Consider the following 23,213-nt stretch of genomic DNA (forward strand, 5'->3'; position numbering starts at 1 on the left):
CGGAAAATTTCCGCGACTTCTTACTTAAACGGTGTGGGCAACTGACATTTACATAATGAACTGTATTCATTAAAAGCTGTCGACTGTGAAAACAGTCATGCATTAGCGTAATCGTCTTTATCGTTCCCGGATAACATTTTTCATCTTTGAAATTATTCGAACATGCTAAGCACGTAAGAAATATCTCAAGGGCTGGCGTATCAGGAGAAAATTTGTAGTATATAAAGCATATTTCGAGTTAGAGACTACACTTACTTTGCTTGACTTTGTATCGTCAGAGTTGCACGAGGGCGAGTTGACTCTCTTGCGGAAGAGATAACTACAGGCCAAGGAAACGTCAAGAAATATCTCCTTAATACAGAGAGCAGGATGACACCTCTTGCCTTATGACCCATACGCATTGCTCTCGCTAAACTTAACCCTGCCTTCAACTAAACCTTCTAATTGGCGGGTTAACGAGCGTCAACTCCTCATTTCCTGTCAGATTTAACTGTTTTCCTTCGGTTTCTTGCCTCAGACGAGGCCATTTGAAAATTTAAACATTGTTTTCTTCCAATGATCAATTCCCTTGATCAATTCCCTTGATCAAAATACTTTCGTCAATGCCTATATATTATATAATTTTCATACGTACGATTTTAATATCTGCGATTATCTCCTACATAAAAGTTATAAAAGCCTTACAATTTTAGTTTTAACTTCACTTAATATCTATTAGTTTAAATAAATTTTAATCTCTATAAGAAACATTTGTTTGTAAATTACTAACCTTGCGTGAATTATTTGAAATGGGTTATCATGCGTGTTAATTTTTCATATTTGAGGATTAAAGGCTGAAGTTCTACTTAAGACTTAAGGTTCGACTTAAAAGGCGGAAATCGTTTTTGAAAGCACAGCAGATCTTATGTAATGGATCGCGATAAGCATCAACTTCGAGGAAGACCTTCGCGTACTCTTTTAGTCGTAGAAAATGCTATTACGGTAAAAATACATTCGGAGCGATAAGAAACAGTTTAGAAAACTCGAGAAACGCTGGAAAAATTATTTCGATAAACAACGATAAAATAATTGTAGAATGGAAACTTTTAACAAGTATAGTACAATTTTTAAAACAAGCAATTTCCACATTTCCTGTAAATTTCGTAGTATCCATAAAATATCACATTTTTTGGCAATTACAGTCTATATTCTTAATTTGTGATACAGACAAGTTTTACTTCTAGAAATAATCACATTTTTCGATATTACTTGAAATGTTTATTTCAATTGTATAATTTATGGATATATCAGATAATTTTTAAAAGTTATCAGTATTTTCTATATTTACCTCTGTAATTTATATAATTTTTTAATATAATTGTATAAAATTTAATACCGACTTGTATTGATTACAATCATGCTACAAATCTTTTATGAATTGTGCAAAGTTGTGCGACATTCGTCAAGTCTAGTTTCGAGTAAGAAAGTTCCGTTTAGCGATAAAGTAAGTGGTACTGGATACGCCGAACTAAGATTCGTAGAAATCAAAGTCAAATGAAATTGGTAGAATTGGCAGGTGAGAGTCGCCGCGTCGAGCATCCGATATGATAACTTGCTTCTTGGAAATTTAAAGTAAACACGTCATCACGAGCACGACCTCGATTATTAGCTCAATTGTAAGCGATCATTATGTATTCTCTCTTCGTGGTCCATCCACACTAATTGTTGTTCAATCTCTACCTGATTACGCACATTGTCTATCCGTGAATACTAAGCAAGGATCATCCGTAGAAAGAATAATAAGCGGCTATAAATAATAATAATATAATAACAATAAGTTCAAAGAACAACGGTGATAGCCGTAATTAAGACGACATGTTTAATAACGTGATCTACTTATAAAACAATATTAAATAGAAAACTGTTCATTACATATATATATGTAGAATGTATATGCATAAACAAGAAATAAATGAGAACGCAATCTCCAACCAGTGAACGACTAATACTTTTGTTTGTGATTGTTGTTTGTTTTGCACTCTTATTCTTTATGCGAGTATTCTGTTCGTTACGTATCACGTTTATCAATCCGTCACAAACGAGATTACAAATAAGAAGCATATGAATTTCCTTGTTCTCGCATGGACATGCATTTTCACTTACGCGCGGCCGTCCATCGGCATCATCGCCAACAATACGACACGCTTATCTAATCAGTGCGTTATTTTTGTCGGTGCCGAACACAGTGGATTGCCTGACAGTCACGCTTAATAAATGTCTGGAGAGAAAATCGCGCACCGAAGAGAGAGCGGGGGTGATTAATGGCGTTTTAAAAGGTTTGAAACGAATTTTATCACCAGCAAACGGATAACGACGTTCGAAAAAGTCTTTGTCCCCTCCGCAATACGGAAATTTACAATCGGGATTAGGTGTCACACTTACGAGTTTCCAAATCTCGCGAGCTAAAAACTTTCAACTCGTCGCTTTGGACAAAAATGATTGACTCCTTAATCTTTTTATGAAAAAGCGTCTATCGACTCTGTAACTTTAACCGCGACTAAAGTTTCCGAGTACAGTCATAGTAGTACTATCGATCTAGCCTTGAACCGTGACACCTGCACGAAGAGCGCGTAATCGATTATTTGTGTGCGTTAAAAAGTCGCTCGTGTTTTCCGCTTACACGTTCGCGTTCTGACACACGTTGTTAATCCTGTATTTTGATATTTCATCGCGCGAGCAGCCATTTACATTTTATTAATGAAAGATTTCATTATGATCGTAATATTATTGTATCTAATATTGAATAGCTCTTTGTTCCAGTTGTATTTTTGAGTATGCATGAATAATAATGATATTATTTATATACTGAGAAATTTCAAGGACAGAAGATATACGCTTCTTCCGCGCGAAGATATTGCATGACGTAAAACAAGGTATAATAAAACCAAAATGAAGGTATTGGTAGTTTAGCTATTATGTGAAAAAGAATTTTGATACATCTAATAATTACATGTATGCACTTTTGCAATATGCAAGACACATGTAGCCCAAGTTACAAAGTCTGCTCTTTCCGTAAATAAAACAACAATTGACAATTGAAAAAGTCTCAACTACGCGTTTCGCGTAGGATGACACATGATACGTGAATGTTCTTGTTAACTTCTTATTAATCTCTTTAAAATCGAGTGGTACGGTGATGAATATCTTTCCTTACCATCGCGTCTTCTTTCATGAGCTGCCAATGGTCAGGAACGCTCGTGTTTGACGGAGGATACATGGAGAACATTGTGTAGCTGTGGTCTTCGACGATATTGTCATAATAACCGGTACTAGGCACTCGTTGCGTCATTTGTGATCCGACGTTCTGTATAATTTCACTTGGAATTGACTCTTCTCCAAGGATCGAATTCGAAGGTAACGACCCCGAAGAATTCGCCTCAAAGAAGACTCTCTCACTCAGCGAGAGATAAACGTCATGACAGAACAACAGACGGTGTTTAACACTGTTTCACGAAGAACGGTAACCAATGGTGCCTCGAAACAACCGGTTGTTCGCTCCCACACGCGCTTACGTACGTCTGTCGACTGAAGCCAGCCAACGTGACCGGGAAACTATATAGAAAGACAGTCGTCCGCCGTTTCCCCCACCAATTCACATACGTGCGCGCTCCCCGTGACGTCACCGCCATCTTGATTGCTGATTCGCGCGATAATGCCCGGCCAATCAACGTGAACCGTAGCCTCGCGCGTCGCTGCTCCGACAAGTTCCGACGACTTCATGGAATTGAGAAGCGCACCGAGAACCAGATCCCCTTTTCCAAGTAGTACGATCGTTCCATGCTAAACTTGCATAATCCCATAAATTGATCCGCTCCTCCTGAGAGAGGAGATTCATGGATGATTAGGCAAATTGCGATCAGCAACATTCAGGATACATCAAAGTTAACGGGAATTAGTTGAAACGATATTCAAGGATGATGACAAATTTGAGGTCTCGATGTTACGAAAAGAAACCAGACACCAGAGTCCATCTCTGGATTTATCCGTTTGAAATATCCGAATGCACACTATGTCAGCAGACATGCTGCTGTTCCCTCGAGTCCGTCATCCTCCCGCGCGTTCGGAAAATGCGCAACGCGTGCGCGATGCTCCTGACGTTGAAAGTAACTGGTTACGCGACCAACAGTGATGATTCACTGCTGACTGCAATTTTTAAAATAGGCGTGCGAACGCGTTACATTGCAAAAACCATCTTCAACAATAACGATTCCGCCGCGCACGTGCGCGACCGTTCGTCTTGTTTTCTTTGTTTCGTGCAGCGTGTTTGCGATCTCACACTACGCTCTCGCGTCCAACGAACTCTCGCGAGCGCGAAAAGGCACGCGCGCCCGCAATTTCTACCGTGATTGCGAAAGATTGCGATTTAATTTGCAGGCTGTTTATACGCGATCGTTTACGAACAAATTATACACTTCCGTTCTTAAAATCACAAATGGAGCAACGAGGCACAACGAGAGAGAAGAGGACAAGGATCTATTTATTCGAGGATAACATATCGCTAGATCTATTTATGCAACAATATCGAGCACTTGTATGCTCAACACAAACAAAGAACGTCTGGTATTTGTGACGCACTGGTAGAAACAATCGGTACACTTTAATCGGTGTTTCTCGAATCGTTAACTTGATTATTCGTAACGACTTGCATCACTGTGCTAAGCAATATAATGACACTCATTACAGATATTTTGAAAGGTTAATCTTTTAGAAATTAACGTTTAAATATTTTTAAATCTACTACATGCAGAAATGCAGTTTAGAAATCATACTTGGAAATTTTAATAAGCCTTTTATTTGCTAATCTATCTAAATACCTTTAAGAAACAATAGTGCCAAAAAATTCTCATTATCTCTAGTTGGTTTAGTTTTTTACTGAAAAATGTTCACTTTTCTTGATTACATTTTTATTGTCTGTCTAATGACCATTGTTCAAAGTAATAGAAAGCCGAAATTCCGCTATCAAAATTCATTAATGTACGTTAGCTGATAATTTGAACGTATAACCTTTAGATCCTTACCTGTTCTCTAACAGAAAGAGACAGAAAAAGAACATTCGCTTACAAACGATCAAGAAGTCGAAGACATTAATCCGGATTGTCTCAATATTCTTTGTTATCTGCTCAGATTAACTGCTTGTTACCCAATCTATATACATAGTCTGTTCGGACCCCAATGTGATTTTGATACCGGAAAAAATACAAAACATTAATATTATTTTTCGTTTTTACATTTCTTTTTTCTTAAATTCAAAATACATTCTCGAGTCACAATACGACGCCAGAAATAATGAAAAAATTTTTCGAAGCAGTCTCTGAAGAACCGCAGTCAAAGCCCTTTGGAAATGGTGTCGTATCGTTTTCCTTTCATCGCCAACTTGAGTTTCAGGAATAGCCAGCAATCACACGGAGAGTCGTGAGAAGTGTTGGAGCACTATCATTGGCTTTTTCTGGCCAAGAAATCATGGCATATAATCTTGGATTTGTGTGGCGGTACATTATCGTGCAGAAACGAAACCAAGACTCTTGTCGCCGGTATTCCGGACGGATTCAAAGAATTCTGTTCTACATATATGATTCAGAACACCCAAATAATAATCAGCGTTTCACCATTTGACCTTTCTAGTATGAATTCCTTGTGGACGATTCCTTTCAAAACGAAAGAAACGATGAGCAACGATCAATTCAATTCGTTTGCATTTTTTTTCGGTTTTTGCTGTTCTGGGTTCTGCCACTGCATACTCTGCCACTTGATTTATATTGAACGGTTTATATTGGAAACACCACCAGTTTTGTCACCAGTTACGATTTTCATCCACATCCAAATCACTATCGGTCGCTCTTAGCAGTACTCTTTGTCTTTGCAGTGCTCTACTATGGCGTCTTTCTGATCCTCCGTCAGCCTGTGCGATAGCGAAGCGTGTTTTTTCGACGAGCATCAATAAGTTACATTTTATGTATTTATTTATTATTATACATTATATATTTTAATGTAATCTGTTACATTTAACATAAAAACATAAAAACTACTAACATAGGCATGTTAGCGCCTTGAAATTTTGGATGTCCACAGTTGAAATGTCAAGCTGTATAACGCAACTGCTCACGTAACCACTAAGAAATGGCGCTATGAGACAAACTTTTAAAAATTAGTCACATCAATTGGCATTGTCCGATATAAAGTTTATTTTACCTGTTGATTGTTTAAGATAACAGATTTCGGATCTAGATACATAGTCGAGCAAAATAGCGTGCATCGAAATTTCCTCAACGCTCTGGATGATTTTTGCAATATATTAAAATAAAGTAAGATTGCAGTACCAATAAAAGATGAGCAAATTTTCTCGTATTTTATTATTAAGGCAAATATACTATATTTCTTCTTTGTTCTCTTGGTTTAAAAGACAAAACATTTATTATCCTCATTTGACAAACAGGGACATGCCTTAACAAGCACAACGGGGTAACGAGAACGAAGATCCGCAGGAACCACAGGATCGGTTCTTTGTTCACGGAACAAAGAAGTATTTTAATGAGGGAGGTTGCAGCTCGTTCGACTAAATGCGCAGCACTGCGTCGCGTGTACGGCATAACAAAAGAGACCGAAAATTTGTACGAGGAATACGACGGAAATCGTATAATCAACTGTTATATGGGAAAATCCTGCCGACATTTTTCGATAGCCGAACAGATGGAAAAACGAAAAAAGAAACAAAACATCGCAGCAAAGTACCGTAAATATCGATAATAGTCGATATTTTTATGCGATGTGCCTGCCTATACTTCAATATTATACGCATGTATACACTTCATGCCGAGCTCCATATTTAACGAAGAAAAGAAAAATGCTATAATCCTGTGGATTTTTGTGATCCTGTACACCACTTATCGACTGAACATTGTTTAGCATTCTTGAATGTTATCCTAAAAAGGTCCTAACGCGACTTTCTAATCCTTTCCTAGATAAGTTTTACGATTTCATCGAATGTTTAGAGACTATTATATACAACTTTCCTTCTTGGTAAGAAAAGCTCAAGTAAATAAATACATTATAAAGAAAGATTATAAACATTTCTTTGATGCGAAAGTGATATGGGAAAGTTAGAGTGATACTCTAACAGACGGATGTATTTTCGTTACCGGTCGGTCGCATGAATATTATTTGCATTTTATCGGCGATTTCTCCGTCCGAACCCTACTACATTAATGGAAGGAAAGATAATTAGGTGACAACAGCTGGCTCACGAGTTACTATCTGACAGCAGGCGTTATTGCGCAGCAGTCGGGCTTGTGTGATTCGCGTCGCGCGCGCGTGTGCATGCACGCGTGCTCGTTGCACGCGTGTTTTAAATGGTCGAGTCGTAATGAAGCGGCCACAGCGGCGGCTCTTTATAAAACAGCTGTTGGGACTGAAGCCACGCTGAACGAAACGCCTAGCTAGATCAATACTACCGCCACCCTGTTTACATGCGGGGACATATATATTGGGTGTCTTAGAATTAGTGAAATATTAAAACATATAGCTATGCTTTGCGGGATCTGTAATGTTATTTTATCGAAAAGTTCAAGCAAGTCGCTATTTTCTACAATCTCACATATTTCAGGCTTCGACATCTTACAAGTACCATATACAGGGTGTCCCGGATTTTAACCGACAAACTGCGGGAGCATATTCTACTAGTGGAAATAAGAAAAAATTCTTATATCGAGTTTGCTTAGAAATGCTTTATTACAAAGTTATAAACCAATATTGAAAAGAAATATCAGATAAGTAACAACGGAACATAGTGTAGAATTTGCAAGGTCGAAGATGTTACGTCGATGTCTAGCTTGTATCGATGTGCAAGGACAACATTTTGAAATGCGTCACTAAATCATTGCGTAGATAATTTTTATTTTTGTGAAAAAATCCGTTGTTGTATATGCTCGATTTTATTTCAAATTAAATTACAAATACTACATTAATTCATTTGCCTTTCTAATGCTTAATTATCGAAAAACTTATTTTCGACTATAACAGACCGATTTAACTGAAAATTCTCATGAGTGATAAACACGGGGGAACACCAACATGAAATCAAGGAAACGAGAAACACGTGAACTTTGGAAGATTAGAAAATTCTGACATTGTACGTAGTTATAAGAAACAATGTTCTGTTTTGTCATCAAAGTTTTGTATTATGCAACAAACAATGACGTACCATTTTCCGCCGACTTTGGGACACCCTATGTAAGGAAGAGGAGACACTTCCTCTGTGTGTGTGTGTGTGTGTGTGTGTGTATCTGCATCTATAAATATACATGCCATGCCAATGTAATAAGTAACGGAGCGGATAGAGTCTCGTACCGGCATTATTATATAAGTACATGTTTAATATCACGATTGACAATGCACGTAAACTCTTGTACAAGATGTGGGATAAAATTAAGCAGATATTTATTAAAATGAGTAGTTGGTTTCGCAAAAAATTCAAAATAATTTTCTTATGGGACAGTTCGTACAAGACTCCTCTCTCAAGAGTGCTCGCTTTGCTTAAACACTATTATGGAATAGCAGACGATACCATTCGGTTGCGCCAAATAGGCCGAACGCCATTCGCGAAAAATTCAGCCGCGTGTCCTTTTGTATTTTTCTTTTAAGTTATAGCGACGATATCTCTGATCCTACACACGATAATTTCGAATTTGCATTGCTCTTCTGAATCGTAAATTTGGAGATATAAAGTAAGAAAATAATGACAATTACTTATGTACGCATGCACATGTATAAAATGGCTTTTATCTTATTTTCCTTGTCTTGATTCACCTAACATCATAAAAGAGAAAAGTGTATCCACGTACAATAATTCTTGTAAAATAACGTTATATATGGTGATTTTGCACGTTTCGATATCATAGGATATTGCAGAATTTGCAACATCGATACAACAGTTTTTAGATTCAAAGATGAAAGATCTTGCGTTCGCTCATTTGTTGGCGACATTAGATTAATCGTTAAATCGCATCGCATCGACGATGCGTCATTTAGAAACCGCAACTCGATATTCATTCGTACGATTCGTAGAAAGTTGGTGTAGGAAAGAAAATAAAAAGGATATCGAATTTGTAAGAAGATTCGTTTTCAAGTGCAGATTCAGCAGACCGTTGATCTCTCGTGATCGTTGAATGGTTGAATTGGCGATAGTACGAGTCACGAAAGATAACCGTTCGATTGGATCGTTTCGTAGTAACTCGGAGGTTTATTGGCGGTGCACGTGGCATGCACCTTAAAAGGACACCTATGCAAGACCGGAATGAAAGTTGTCCTTTATCTAGGCACAGAAGCGTTTAGCTTATTCGCGGGCTCCATTATGCTTATGCTACATAATCTAATAACAAATAATAAATAAATGTATTAATAATGTATATTGAATTGATTTCAAATATTATGCTTATAAAATTGCCTTTAAATAAATTATTATAGTTTTCGAATATCAGTTTATCGTAAGCACGTATAAGTCTTTTAAGAATTTAACATGGCTACTTTATGGATCCAGACAGTACAATATCACTGTACCGATAATAATATAAATATACGCATGTAACATGTGCGATCAAATGCACTATTTACTTGATAATGATATTTTCGCCGCGGCTCATTCGTAGCAACCAAAAATGTTTTTCATTCGAAACTCGAGCAGTTCGGTTTATAGCGATGACGGCACGCTTTGTAAATTTAGCAGCCGCTTCTAATGTTCGTGGATAAGGAAGCTCTTCGACGAAGCGGTGGTATCATGACAAGTGCGTCGAAGCATAATCGAACCGTTTACACCGTAAAATGTAATAAAAAAAAGATTTATAAACACGATACATTTTAAACTTCGTTGTAATTTGCTCTTAATCGTTTAATTAAAAACTTATTTAATTACATTAAATATCGCGTATTGTTGATTATTACATATCAGAATCACATCACAGAAACGTTCCTTTTAGAAAGAAACAAATTGCTCGAATACAGGTACTGGTATATAATTGTACTGTAACATTGTACACCTTGTATGACTTGATTATTCTTGTCATATTATTTACGTTACATGATAATTATTAAGCATTTATCCAATCGTTTAATGCTTCTGTTGATAGAATTGTTTAAGCAAAATCGATCGCGAAATCATAAACTGTATATTTTATGTTGTAAAACTACTAATGAGTCATCGCGAAAAATGTACCGAGACAAGTAGCTCTTGTATATTATCTTGCCTAAGAATTTATGCTCTTATGAAATAGTATGCATTTTCCAGACCTGGGATTGATATGCGTCATACGATAGCTATAGGCACTAGGCCACGTAATTCTAAACGATTCCGCAAAACATTTAACGAGGACTATAGGAACATACATCATAACAATTAGATATTTTTACAATGACTACATCATTCTTTCTTATAAATCTTATAGATCAAAATATTTTTATTCTTCTTTTTGTTAACACTTTAACATAAATTATCGCAATTACAAAAAAGCTTATTACAGCTCACCGAGAAATAACCGTTTATCTTTCATTTTATTCCGCGATTATCATCCATCAGATGTCTACAAATTTAATTATCAATCTGATTTTCTTCGCGGAACGTTAAAGTTATACTTGCAATGATGAGCTAATTTAGCTTGGCATGCAGAATGTGTAATTAATGATATCTCGCATGTTTTGCAGCGATAACTTAAACCTCAATGCAAAAAAGCAGCAAAATTGCCAGGTGTAATCAACTTTATCTATCTGCAATATGTCTAAACGTTTCAAGGCATTGAATTGTTTCCTATATTTATCTATTTTCTCTTGTTCACTTATAGTCGGAGACGTTCAGTCAATGCACCTAGTCTTATAGGCTAACATTTTATTTCTATCCTAATTTGCTAACGTACATACTCTTATCAATTAAGATTTTCCCACTGAGAATATCCTACCTTTTAATGTTTTCGCTCACATATTTACATATGATTATACTACTCTTATATCTATTAACGAGATAAGAAAGCATTGTAATTTCTATGCATTTCTTGTGCCCATAATATACTTGTGTAGACTTTTTTGTAATAATGTTATAAATTCATAACATGCGTACGTCTTTTCTCACAAATACGCAATGTACAAGTTTAACAATTTCTTTATTAAATTACTTTTATCGAGATTCCCACATTTTACGTGACAATACACATTGCATATGTTTTTTGAGGAGATAAACTTGCGAAAAACTTGTGACCTGCAAGATTCAAAGCTTAATTTTTGTAAATCGTGTTTATTTTAGCGACGTGATCTAACTTGATATTTCAAATCCTTTTATCGTTCTACTAAAGTTCAGTTTGCTTCATATCGTTTAAAATTTCTATCTTATTCGAACGGTTCGTTTCTTCTCTGATGCTTTTAACACAATTATTTTAAACAATCAACATGTCTCAAAGTCAAACGTTCTATCAACATTTCTGCCGAGTTATTGTAACTACTCTTCCATGTAGTTTTTCATTAATTGGTATATTATTTTGACATCACACTTAAAGTCAACAGTAACAAAAATAAATATAAAGTATTGCGTTAATTACTTAACAACTGATGTGGTCCGAAAATCCTTATTTCGCCAGTGAAATAAATATGAAGGGAAAAAGAGATGGAAGTCTCAATTGTACACCTTACTGGCAATATATTTAAATAATTCCACAACGTTTCGACCGTTTATTACGGTCGTCTTCAGGTGTTACAAATTATATACAAATCAACCGGTACGTTCTTCCATGAAATTTAAACTCTTTCCCTTCGCCACGCAAGAGACGAGAGACAAGGCGCTCCACGTTTCGTGCAACTGCAACAGCGCAGCAAACGATTACTCGAACATTAATAGATTATTGTCGCGTCAAGTGACGTTACATTACGTAATGTAACCCGTGATGGCTGGATGGCCAGCAGCGACGGCTGGAAAATCGACGCGATTTCCGCATGACACAAGACGGGCGATCATTATTCGTTGGAAAATGTTAAAAAATGAGTAAATTTCTTAAATATTAGGGATCTCACCTCCTCGATTCGGTTGAAAAGTGGTACTTTAGATAAATATATACACAAGTAGGTACTCACACTATTAGGCAAGACGGCTGTGTTTGCGATGCTGGAAAGAAAATCATGGCTGACGCGGGAGCTCTGCGAAGTCCCGCTGTCGCTGGACACGCTGGAGCTGTCGTAAAGCACGTCGGATACGTCCAGCTTCATGTCGCTCGTTTTCACCCAGGCGAGAGAACTCACGTCGAAACGAAAACTTGGAGTATATCGCGACGTTATAACCTCTCTCGGCGAGGTTCTTCTCGATATCGCGAAAGAAACGCGGGACAAGTAGGAAACGGATAAGGAATGCTCTGAATTTCAAAGAATTTACGCGGAACTCGAAAGCGCCACGAACGAATCGCAAGTCCCTTACTCGAAACTGTGTGAAACTGCAATCCGATGACTCATACTGTGGGGGAATACCTTACGCGCGTTCGGCAATCCGCTCGAAACGGGGAGAGGCCTCGCTAGCGCGTATGACGTCATGGGTTATTCGCGACCAGCCAATCGCCGCTGAGCTGCTGGCCGCTGCGCCCAGTGCTGTGCCGCGACGTTCGACACGGAGCGTCGTCTCGACAAATCAGCAAAGAATATACGGTGGCGCCCCGTATCTTTAATTTAAATACAACGTTTTCATCACTTTTTCTTACTCATTATTATTTATAACCCAACGCGTTCGTTATATCAATGTGAAAACGTTAAATCAATTCGTTAGCTCATTCTTTCGATAAGTTGAACATCTTGGAGCATCTTAGGATCTATCACTATCTACAATCACATCAGAATCTATGAAAGTTGCGTCATTATGCGAGATAATGGTACTTTTAGTGTACTTGCAAATGACGTGCAACAAGGTATGTGAATATCACGATTTGTTCTCGTCGATCAACAGTTACACCATGTGGCGTTCTTTTTTCCTTTTTTTTTTTATAAATCAGCGGTGCGCGTATAACACAATATATGTATATATATAATAAGTAAAACAAAATAACATATCACTTGCCACACTTGTTTGCTCGATCGCTTTATCAAAACTGAAATTGGTTCATTCTGCTCACCTCTTTGAACGTTAATCTCGACTGAAGAATGATTGATAGCAGCTCGACGAACTATGCAAGTCCCAAGAGTGGATTGAAGTAAGACGCAAATTTCTCGCTATAACGATCAAACTAAAAGTAGTCCTGGCGAACGACGAAAATCTCGAGCGAGATTCCAAGAGGGATCGACAGAGCGTTTCCGAGAATCATGGATGAGTCACACCGTTGGTCGCGTGGGTACGGACGTCGCGAATGGGGTAGCCGGAACATATCGAACAAGACGTGTGACTCATCGATCTGCTATGTTGAATATTCGCGTCCGTAACCTGCCGCTTAGACCGAGGGTGACCAACCTGTTTAGAAGTGACCCATAAATGCTTCGTGTTGTATAATTGTCTTAAAAAGTACGAGTTATGTACGTGAAATGTTAAGTTTTTATTTTTTGGCAATTATAGCATTCATAGAGGAACTTGTTGTCTCTTACAATTAGTATCGACAACATGTATTATATAAAAATTGAGAGACGCATTTAAAAAAAGTATATATACATATATATGTATTGTACACACACACACACACACACATATTTGCAATTGAAACGAGTAAATAATGTACATGATGATCGCGTAAACTTTTTATAAAGGTACCGGTGATATAAAGGTGAAAGGTTATAGTTCAGTTGACGCTCAAAATACTTGAAAACAATTTCTTTTCTTCTTTTTATTTGAAAGAAGAAAACAGATAAAAATGTACTAAAAGCATCTCAATTCGACCTCAGACTCTTGGCCACAAGGCACAAGTATTACAATTAACGTAGAAGAAACGGTAAGTCGAGGAGAGCATCTTACGAATCTGCTCAGGGTCTCGTCCGATTCTGGGTAATACCTGAAGCTTATAATTAGAGTAGTAATTGCCATTGATAGATGATGCGATTCACTTAACGCCATTTGAAAGATGAAATACGGTAGAAAATAATTATTATATAATTGATCGTTATACTATGGATTTTGTTACATTAATTTATACGTACATTAATAAAAGAAAAAAGAAAAGTTTCAAATTGTTCTTATATGTACCTTGTAACGTAAAATCTTGTTAATACAACGACAGGGTTAATACGTTAATGCACGTTTGTACATTTCTTACTAGGTTAAACATGTTTTAATAAGTATGACTATTTTCTTAACCGAATCTTGAACGGAATCTTGAGACGCAGTAATAAACGAGCGCGGGAACACATGACCTAAAAATAACCTAAGCAACCTAGACGAGGCAACACGCGGTAAAGATACATCTCGTTACGGGCATCCATCGACGAAGCTTACACGGGGATCTCTGACATTCACCCGCTTAGCTTCGCACCATGATGAAATTCGAATAGGCAGCCGTCATCCTTGAGCTAGCTTCTGCCTGCATTCAAGGACTCACTGGCGCAGCCGTTTGCTACATCTGAAATACTAGCAGATCGGAAAAATGCCGGCACGGAATGTCATTGCCTTTCAATGTGCATTGAGCTGTGCATTGAATGTGCACTGTCGTGCACCGCATGATCACAAACATGCGTGAGACTCCGCGAGACAGAGTTAGCTGCAAAAATAGAGAGCTCGAACGCGTGTCGCTTGCGAAACGCGTGCGGCAACAAACGAATTTCAGTAGGAAATTCTCGTAATGCACGCTACGCTTGCGTCTGCACTTTTGCTGAAATCACATGTATCACGATAAACTTGTAAGATCATTAAAAAAGTTCTTACAATCGAATTCACGTGTATTCGAATTCAGCGACAGCTTTATTGCCGCTTATTAAAATTGCCGCGTAATACATTCTCAGACGTTATCTTATCGATGTTTGATTTGGATAAAGGAAATTCGATTCAACTTCTAATAATAAACGAAACTCTCGAGTATGACAAAGCGAAACACGATGAGCCGTTGTCTTTTTATTACTTCTTTTCATTATGAACTACAAAATTCTATGACATAAAACGAATTTACAGTTGCATTATATTTGTTTTCTTTTCTTTTAACGCAAAAATTAATGTAAACGATGAGTACCTAACTACAATGTTTACTATTCTTTAATTACACATCTATTCAGTTACACAATTTCAAAAATCTAATCAGCTTGTGAAATGCACACATTATGCGCAGTACTAATATTAGAGAATTAATCTTATTAAATAAGAAAAGAAAAAACATAATATAAGAAAGAAAGACGAGGAGAGAGGGAAGTAAACTTATTTGATGACAAGTACATACAAACAATTGATGCGCTACATGTGCCAACGCAACTACCCGTCTGATGACGTAGGCTACTCTTGGTCTTTGTTTCATAAATTATAAACGCCTTGAATCTCTTTCTGCGCATGTTCTATTATAACTTAACTTGTTCCTTCTTTACCGTTTATGCTAATAGAGTCACGTGCTCACTGGCTTTGCAATATTTTCTTGAACAAAATAAAGGAGGCAACCCGTGCAAAGTTAGAAGTGGACTCTGTTCTTTTCGCAGCTGCGAAAGTAAATATCCAATCACAACTTATGTGGAATTTACACGAAATGACTCAACCAACGTTCCTTGTCCCTGCATCCGAAAACATACACATATACATGTGCAGTTTGTCGTGCGACAAATATGTCGGACAAAGTGGAGAACGCATAAGTCAAGAACACGTAGTAAGATGAAAATGCATCGTACATTTTATCGTGTGTCATCGCGTATTAACAATCTAATATAATGTAATATAATAATTTCTCTCAGCCAAAACAAAAATCTCGGAACAATTTAATTAATTCAATTTGTTGTTATATAGGCTTGGTAAATGTATCAAGTAATTTCAAAGTTGTACTGTGTTGTTGTTGGTGTCTTTGTTGTGTGTATATATGTACTATGTACACATAAATATAACACGTAATTTGTATTACATATAAATGAAATACAAATCCAATAAGACCAACAGACTGGCAGAAACCAGTATAACGCAGTTGCACGAAACTAAAAATCGCATAAGGCAACAGACAGCGTAATACGATCTCACGTAAACAGTTAAATGGATAATGTATAAAGCTGACATCCCATTTCGTTCCACAAATTCTACGTGTGCGAGTGATAACGCTGATAAGACAACATGTGATTTGACATGTTCTTTGTGTATATTCTTTTTTTTATTTATAATTTTTTGTATTATAACTTTATTTTTTATTTTTATTAATGACTTGCGATCGATTCGCAGTTTTCGGTAGACAGAAATTACTGTCGAGAAGTGTTTAACATACAATGGACCTGTTATTGGAATTAGGCTCTACACAAAGACTCGTGGCCTCATTGGCTTTTCAGTTTCTCCTTTCTTGAATGATGTTTCTCTTGCTTGCGTAGAGGCAAAATTGTCCCCTTGATTTACAACATTCTACACATTCTATATAGTAAGAGGATGCAGCCAACAATATTTACATGTATTTAAATGTATTATTCTAGCTCCTATAGAATCTTATCGGAATTAGACAAATATGGTTGGAAAAAAATATTTTCAAACATTTAAGACATCTAATATTACAAATCAATGAGTTTACCTATTTAACTTTAAGGCACGTTTTCATATTTTTATAAATAACAAATAAGTACTAAATAAGTAATGATATAAATAGTAGAAATAAGTTTCTTCAAAATTTTTCTTTCTTCTTTTTCTCTCCCTCTGTCCTTTTTTTGTAGATTCCACAATAATAAGCATTTCGCTTTCAAATCCTTTCAATATCAAGCTAGTCGTAGAAACCTTGAAAAATCACATTCCTCTCTGTGCGCTCACTTTCAAAGATAGTGTTTTCCCAGATACAAACAATGTCTTTGTTCCTCTTTTTCCGTCGACTACTCGACAGTTCCATTGTCTTTTGCCTGCGACCTCCGTTACGGTTACAAAGCAGGACAATATCGAGATATGTTTTAAACATAACTCGTTGCAATAAAGTAAAAGCAATAAAAAGGTTCGATTATTGAGAGAGAGAGAGAGAGAGAGAGAGAGAGAGAGAATTGAGAGACATTATTTTAATTTTAATTTAATTTTAATTTAATTTATTCAATGAACGGGAAATTACCCTCTAGTGTCACAAAAGATCATAAGCAGGATAACAATGAACGTAAATAATCAAATAAGCAATACAATAATCCAAATCGCAAACTCCAGAACCGAAAAGTTCAAAATCGAGTGAAAGCAGGATAAATAAAAAAGGCATTATGCCAACCAAATATCCTGATTAAAGTCGTTAAAAAAGACAAATAAATTCAATTGCACACAAAGAATAAAGATACAGCCTAATAAAATTGATTAAACGCATGTAACTTAAACTTAATAAACGCATATAGCAAGTAAAACAGTCCAAGAACGCAATACAACATTAAGGCAAGACAGATACGAACGCAAATACGAACGCAACGTATGCAAAATAAAAATAAGCTAAAGTAAATACAAACCCTGATACAAACGCAAGGCATAAAGACATAATCACAATAACCTAGCCGCATGTAACAGTATATAAGTATGCAAGGTATAAAGACATAATCATAATAACCTAGCCAGATGTAATAGTATAAAAGTATACAAAATTCAATATTGCACAAGAATAAATAAAATTGTACAAAATTCAATATTGAGCAAGAATAAATAAAAACGTGCAGTAAAAATTAAGCTAACGCATATAATATTGAGCTAAAGTAAATGTAAACGCACAGTATGAAACATTTCAAAATAAATTCTTAATAAATTATACGCATGTCTCGGGTAAAATAGTCAGGTCCGCAAATAAAATAATAAAAAAACAACATAACACAAAATAACATATTGTAAAAAGTCATTAGAATAAAAAGAAAAAAACTTACTGAGAGCAAGAAATGGAGTTAATCTTATGGAAAGTGTTCTTTATTGAGTCAGGTGCCGAACAAAAAAAGTCCAAATGCGAAGCATAACTATTGGCCAACATACATAACCGATTAAAGGGCTTTTGATTACCATATACCGTAGAATGAAGCCCCACCGAAAATACATCACTGTGTCTGACAACTCTACTGTACCTGGTAGTACTCTACCTGGAACGCGCAGATTAACCCGCATCACAATTTCCGGGCTATCTATACGTCCGCTAATAATACTTCATAAGAACAACAAATCCACCAAAGATCTCCGTTGATCCAATGTCAATAGGCTCAGCTCCGATAATAAATGATCATAATTATGATCAAGTAAACTCCATTGGTTTACCCATATTGAAACTAAGGCGGCGCAGAAAGCGGTGCTGAATCCGTTCAATCATATCCCGTTGATATGCGACACAAGGCGACCACACCACAGACGCATATTCTAACTTGGATCTCACAAGGGTAAAGTACAGTAGTTTCAGCGTCTTAACATTATTGAAAAACTTGCAAGCACGAATTACAAGACCCAGTTTCCTAAAAGCAGAGCAAGTAATGAACGAGATATGTTTTTCAAATGATAAGTCGCTGCAAAATGTTACGCCTAGGTCTCAAATTGAATCGACATTTGCAAGAATGGATCCACCTAAAACATAACTATGCATAGACGTAACAGTCTTATGGCTGAAATGAACCACGCAGCATTTCGATAAGTTGAACTGCAAATCATTAATCACGCACCAAGTTTCAAGCCTCTGAAGGTCATTCTGCAATAAAGATGCATCAAGAAAATTGGTGATTCGACGGAAAATTTTCAGATCATCTGCATAAAGCAAAAAATTTGAGTCCTCAAATACATGTTTTATATCATTAATAAATATGTTAAATAAAACAGGACCCAAATGAGAGCCCTGTGGCACCCCTGATGTCACAGCAATCGTTCTAGAGAAAGAATCACCAAACCTCACTACCTGGGTCCTATTTAATAAAAAGCTTGACAGCCAGCTCAACATAGGTCCACCAATTCCAATATCACGCAACTTTGACACCAGGATCCCATGATTAACCCTATCGAATGCTTTTCTAAGATCAGTGTAGATAGAGTCCACTTGATATCCTTCTTCAGTTGATATTACCAAGTAATCATGATAGAGGATCAGGTTTGTGGAAGTAGATCGACCCGCCATAAACCCGTGTTGTTCATTAATAATTACATTTTTCACAAGCAATTGTAGCTTCTCTGCAATAATGCAATCAAAGAGCTTGGACATGATACATTGTTTACTAATCGGTCTGTAGTTTGAGACATCCGATCTATCACCCCCTTTATATGTCGGGGTCACAATACACTTTTTCCAAATATTAGGGAACGTTCCACCAGCCAATGATTTATTAAAAATCAACCATAGGATCCTAGCAAGAATAAAGTTGCAGGATCTCAGGAATATAGGAGGAATCCCATCACACCCAGGAGCAGAGCTGAAATCAAGCTTATTTAAGTGCTCGAACATCTCACTTATATTAATGTCAGCCCTAGAACAGTCCAAGTTAATTTTATCCAAACAGATTCGGGAGCTACCGCAACCGTCAGAGACACCCCGGTTGACCTCGGTAGAACCAGTATAGACAGACTCAAAAAAATCTGCAAACCGATCAGCAATACTAGAGCTTTCCTTCAGATATTCCCCGTCAGAGCAAATGGTAGAGGAGGAGGAATCTTTATTAGAGATAGACTTGATAAAATTCCAAAAGACATTCATGTTGTCAGGTATCGCAGACTCCGTCTTTTCCAGATAACCATTTCATGCAGATCTAGAGAGGGCCTTACAATGCAACCTTAGCCTGGCAAATACTAAATAATCAGAGAACTTATTGGTTCTCTTATAAATATAATGCGCTTTCCTTTTAGCTCTAATCATGCTAATCAGCTCATGCGTGAACCAGGCAGGAAACGAAGAAGAACGTACCACAGACACAGGCACAAAGGAATCAATAGCATATTGGAGATGTGAATACAGAAGGCCAACAGCATCTTCAACATTCCGACCCTCAAACACGGCATCCCAATTTATACTACCTAAATAATCATTAATAGCTTCGTAATCTGCACGCCTAAAATTCCATCTTACTATCGATGGTCGTACTACCGGCAAAGCGGGCCTCAATGGAGTAGCAAAGCATAGAGCTGGATGATAAATATCACAATTTAATAAGGAATCATCTGCAGAACACACAGAGATCGTGGAAAAATTTGAAAATATAAGGTCAAGTATATCTCCGTTGCTATTATTAACCGAATTATGCTGATACATATCAAATTCATTAAAATAATTTATAATAATATTAGCTTGCCTTGCCACTCTACAGTGGCCCAAGAAATTAGATACCAGAACACCGAACTCGCGCACAATCCGCAAGTGTGGGAGATTATAATCCCCCGCAATAATAAAATCGGATTCTGGGTAATTCGCAGAGATGCAATCAATAACCTCGCAATGCGACTCATAAATTGATACATTATAGTAAGTCATTATATGGAAATGACAGCTATATGAGATTAATAATACATATTACTAACAATTTGCTTTCATTAAAGGTACAGTACGCTAAATGAAATGTGACAAAATACGAGCAGCGTTAAAAATAGATAAATAAATAAATAAATTCGAAATATCTGTTTCTCCAAATATTTCAAGAATAGCCTTTATTCATCACGTGTTAATTGTGAACAAATTATATTTTGCACATATATGTTTGTATTAACAATAACTTCGTTTGTAGTTTAGTGTTTAAAAAGGAAAGAAACAGAAAAAGAAAAGACATACTTAGTCATGTAGGATGTAATGCGGGAAAGCAATACACTGCGATGAAGCGGTGCACCGCGAAAGAATGTATTTGTATAGGACATAACACAGGAAAGCAACACACCAGAAAGAATTCAATCGCGCAGGAAGTCACGCGAGAAAGCAAAAGTGCCAAGTCGCGTAGGGCGTAATGTGAGGAAGCAACACATCGCGGAAGAACTTAATCGTACAGGGCGTAAACAGAACTGAAAAAGACTCAACGCGGAAACCGATACGTGATATTAGTTTGTTCAAAATAACAATGCTACAACTTCAGAGGAGTTCACTGAAATTATTGCAAAGGAAAGCGCGTTAGAAGAACTGAACAAAAAAAACAGACACCAAGAATATATTAATAATACAATTTGGACAAGAGAGAACAACAGAATTTCAAAAAAGTTGATTGGTTATCTGACAGACATAGAACCGTTACAAGAAATAACATTAAACCTGTTAGATATTTTGCTCACACTTCTGGTAATCACAATATTGTTTCATTCCCTACACCACAAGTGGATGAGTTTTACAAAATTGACATCTTGCCATCATGTTTTCCCAATGAATCTCCTGTGAACAAATTACCCAGATAGCACAAGGATATCCGTAAGACATCCAAAGGACATCTAGGACATACATGTAGGATATCCTGAGGACATCCTATTATAATCTTTGGATATCCTTTGGATGTCCTCAGGAAGAGTACATGATAGCCGAATATTAGCCTCTGGAGAATCCAAGGAGATCCTGTGGAATATCCTGAGGACGTCTATAGGCTATTAGGCAATATGCCAATTAACAATATAAGTATCTCATCAGAACTACCCGGAAAAAGAAAAAATTTCTAACGGCTAGAACTTTTTCATTTCTGAATTTACGGTATTTTCAATGGCAGGGAATTCTAGGCAATATAAGAAATAATGATATCAACAACTCAGAACTTCTCGGAAAAAGAAAACATTTCTAAGGGTAGAACTTTTTCATTTCTCAGTTTACGGTATTTTCAATAGCAGAGAAATCTAGGCAATATAAAAACTAAAAATATAAATATCTCAGAACTAACCGGATAAAGAAAGAATTTCTATATTATTTATGCAGTTTTAATCAAAACTACGTGTTGCAAATATTGTTCCAAGTGATATAATTATTCGCATATTTGATCTCTATTTTATATAAGGTTCCGAATCAAGAAAATGTAAAAATTTCCTTAAGTCTCTTTGGAATTATACAATGTCGATCGCATATTAATAAATATATTTCTACGGGCTAGAACATTTTCATTTCTGGTTTTTCAGGATTTTCAATAGCAGAGAACTCCAGGCAATATAAAAATTAATTAATAAAACTCCTTTCCTCAATAAAAATTAATATCAACTCAGAACTGCTCGGAAAAGAAAAAATTTCTAATGGTTAGAACTTTTTCATTTCTGAACGTACGGTATTTTCAATAGCAGAGAACTTTAGGCAATATAAAAAATAATGATATCATCAGCTCACAACTTCTCGGAAAAGAAAAAAATTTGTAATGGCTAGAACTTTCACATTTCTGAAGTTACGGTATTTTCATAGCAGAAAACTCTAGGTAATATAAAAAATAATGATATCATTAACTCAGAACTTCTCGGAAAAAAAAAAATTTCTAATTGCTGGAACTTTTTCATTTCTGAACTTACGGTATTTTCAATAGCAGACAACTCTAGGCAATATAAAAAATAATGATATCATCAACTCACAACTTCTCGGAAAAGAAAAAATTTCTAATGGCTAGAACTTTTCGCGCCCGATCCAGCGCCCTTATTGCGATCCCCATCACAGGTAACGTTTCCGAGATATCCGGCATTTTGTGAAAAAGGGTTTTTCGACGATATCTCGGGAACGGTGAGAGATAGAGGGTTCTTTCAGGGCGCATTGTTTCGCCCTTCTCGAGTCCAAACCAGCGCCCTTATTGCGATCCTCATCACATGTACCGTTCCTGGGATATCGGCCATTTCGTATAAAATGGTTTTTCGACGATATCTCGGGAACGGTGAGAGATAGAGGGTACGTTCAGGGCGCATTGTTTCGGCCTTTTCGAGTCCGAACAGGGCCCTTATTGCGATCCCCGTCAGACGTACCGTTCCCGGGATATCGGGCATTTTGTGAAAAAGGGTTTTTCGACGATATCTCGGGTACGGTGAGAGATGGAGGGTTCTTTCAGGGCGCATTGTTTTGGCCTTTTCGAGTCCGAACCAGCGCCCTTATTGCGATCCCCGTCAGACGTACCGTTCCCGGGATATCGGGCATTTTGTGAAAAAGGGTTTTTCGACGATATCTCGGGAACGGTGAGAGATAGAG

General features: G+C 36.7%; 2 protein-coding genes across 3 annotated transcripts in view; both read right to left on the bottom strand.

Annotated features, from left to right (window-relative positions):
• The window catches only part of LOC105286045 (transcription factor kayak), a 31,910-nt gene extending 19,372 nt beyond the window's left edge, over nucleotides 1-12,538 (bottom strand). Inside the window, exon 1 of one of the 2 annotated variants that reach the window (XM_011350679.3) lies at nucleotides 12,142-12,538. In XM_011350679.3, the coding sequence (XP_011348981.1) occupies nucleotides 12,142-12,273 (132 nt within the window). In that variant the 5' untranslated portion in view covers nucleotides 12,274-12,538. Of the gene's footprint in view, nucleotides 1-3,193; nucleotides 3,576-12,141 lie in introns of those variants that run through there. The other variant, XM_011350678.3, reaches the window with a different exon arrangement.
• Nucleotides 12,539-19,737: 7,199 nt separating this feature from the next.
• Nucleotides 19,738-20,576, bottom strand: LOC113562772. The gene has a single exon (XM_026973177.1). It carries the CDS (start codon nucleotides 20,568-20,570, stop codon nucleotides 19,842-19,844), a length of 729 nt encoding a protein of 242 aa, XP_026828978.1. The 5' UTR covers nucleotides 20,571-20,576; the 3' UTR covers nucleotides 19,738-19,841.
• Nucleotides 20,577-23,213: the final 2,637 nt, after the last annotated feature.

Source organism: Ooceraea biroi, chromosome 10, assembly GCF_003672135.1.
Source record: "Ooceraea biroi isolate clonal line C1 chromosome 10, Obir_v5.4, whole genome shotgun sequence".
In the NCBI taxonomy this organism is placed as follows: domain Eukaryota; kingdom Metazoa; phylum Arthropoda; class Insecta; order Hymenoptera; family Formicidae; genus Ooceraea; species Ooceraea biroi.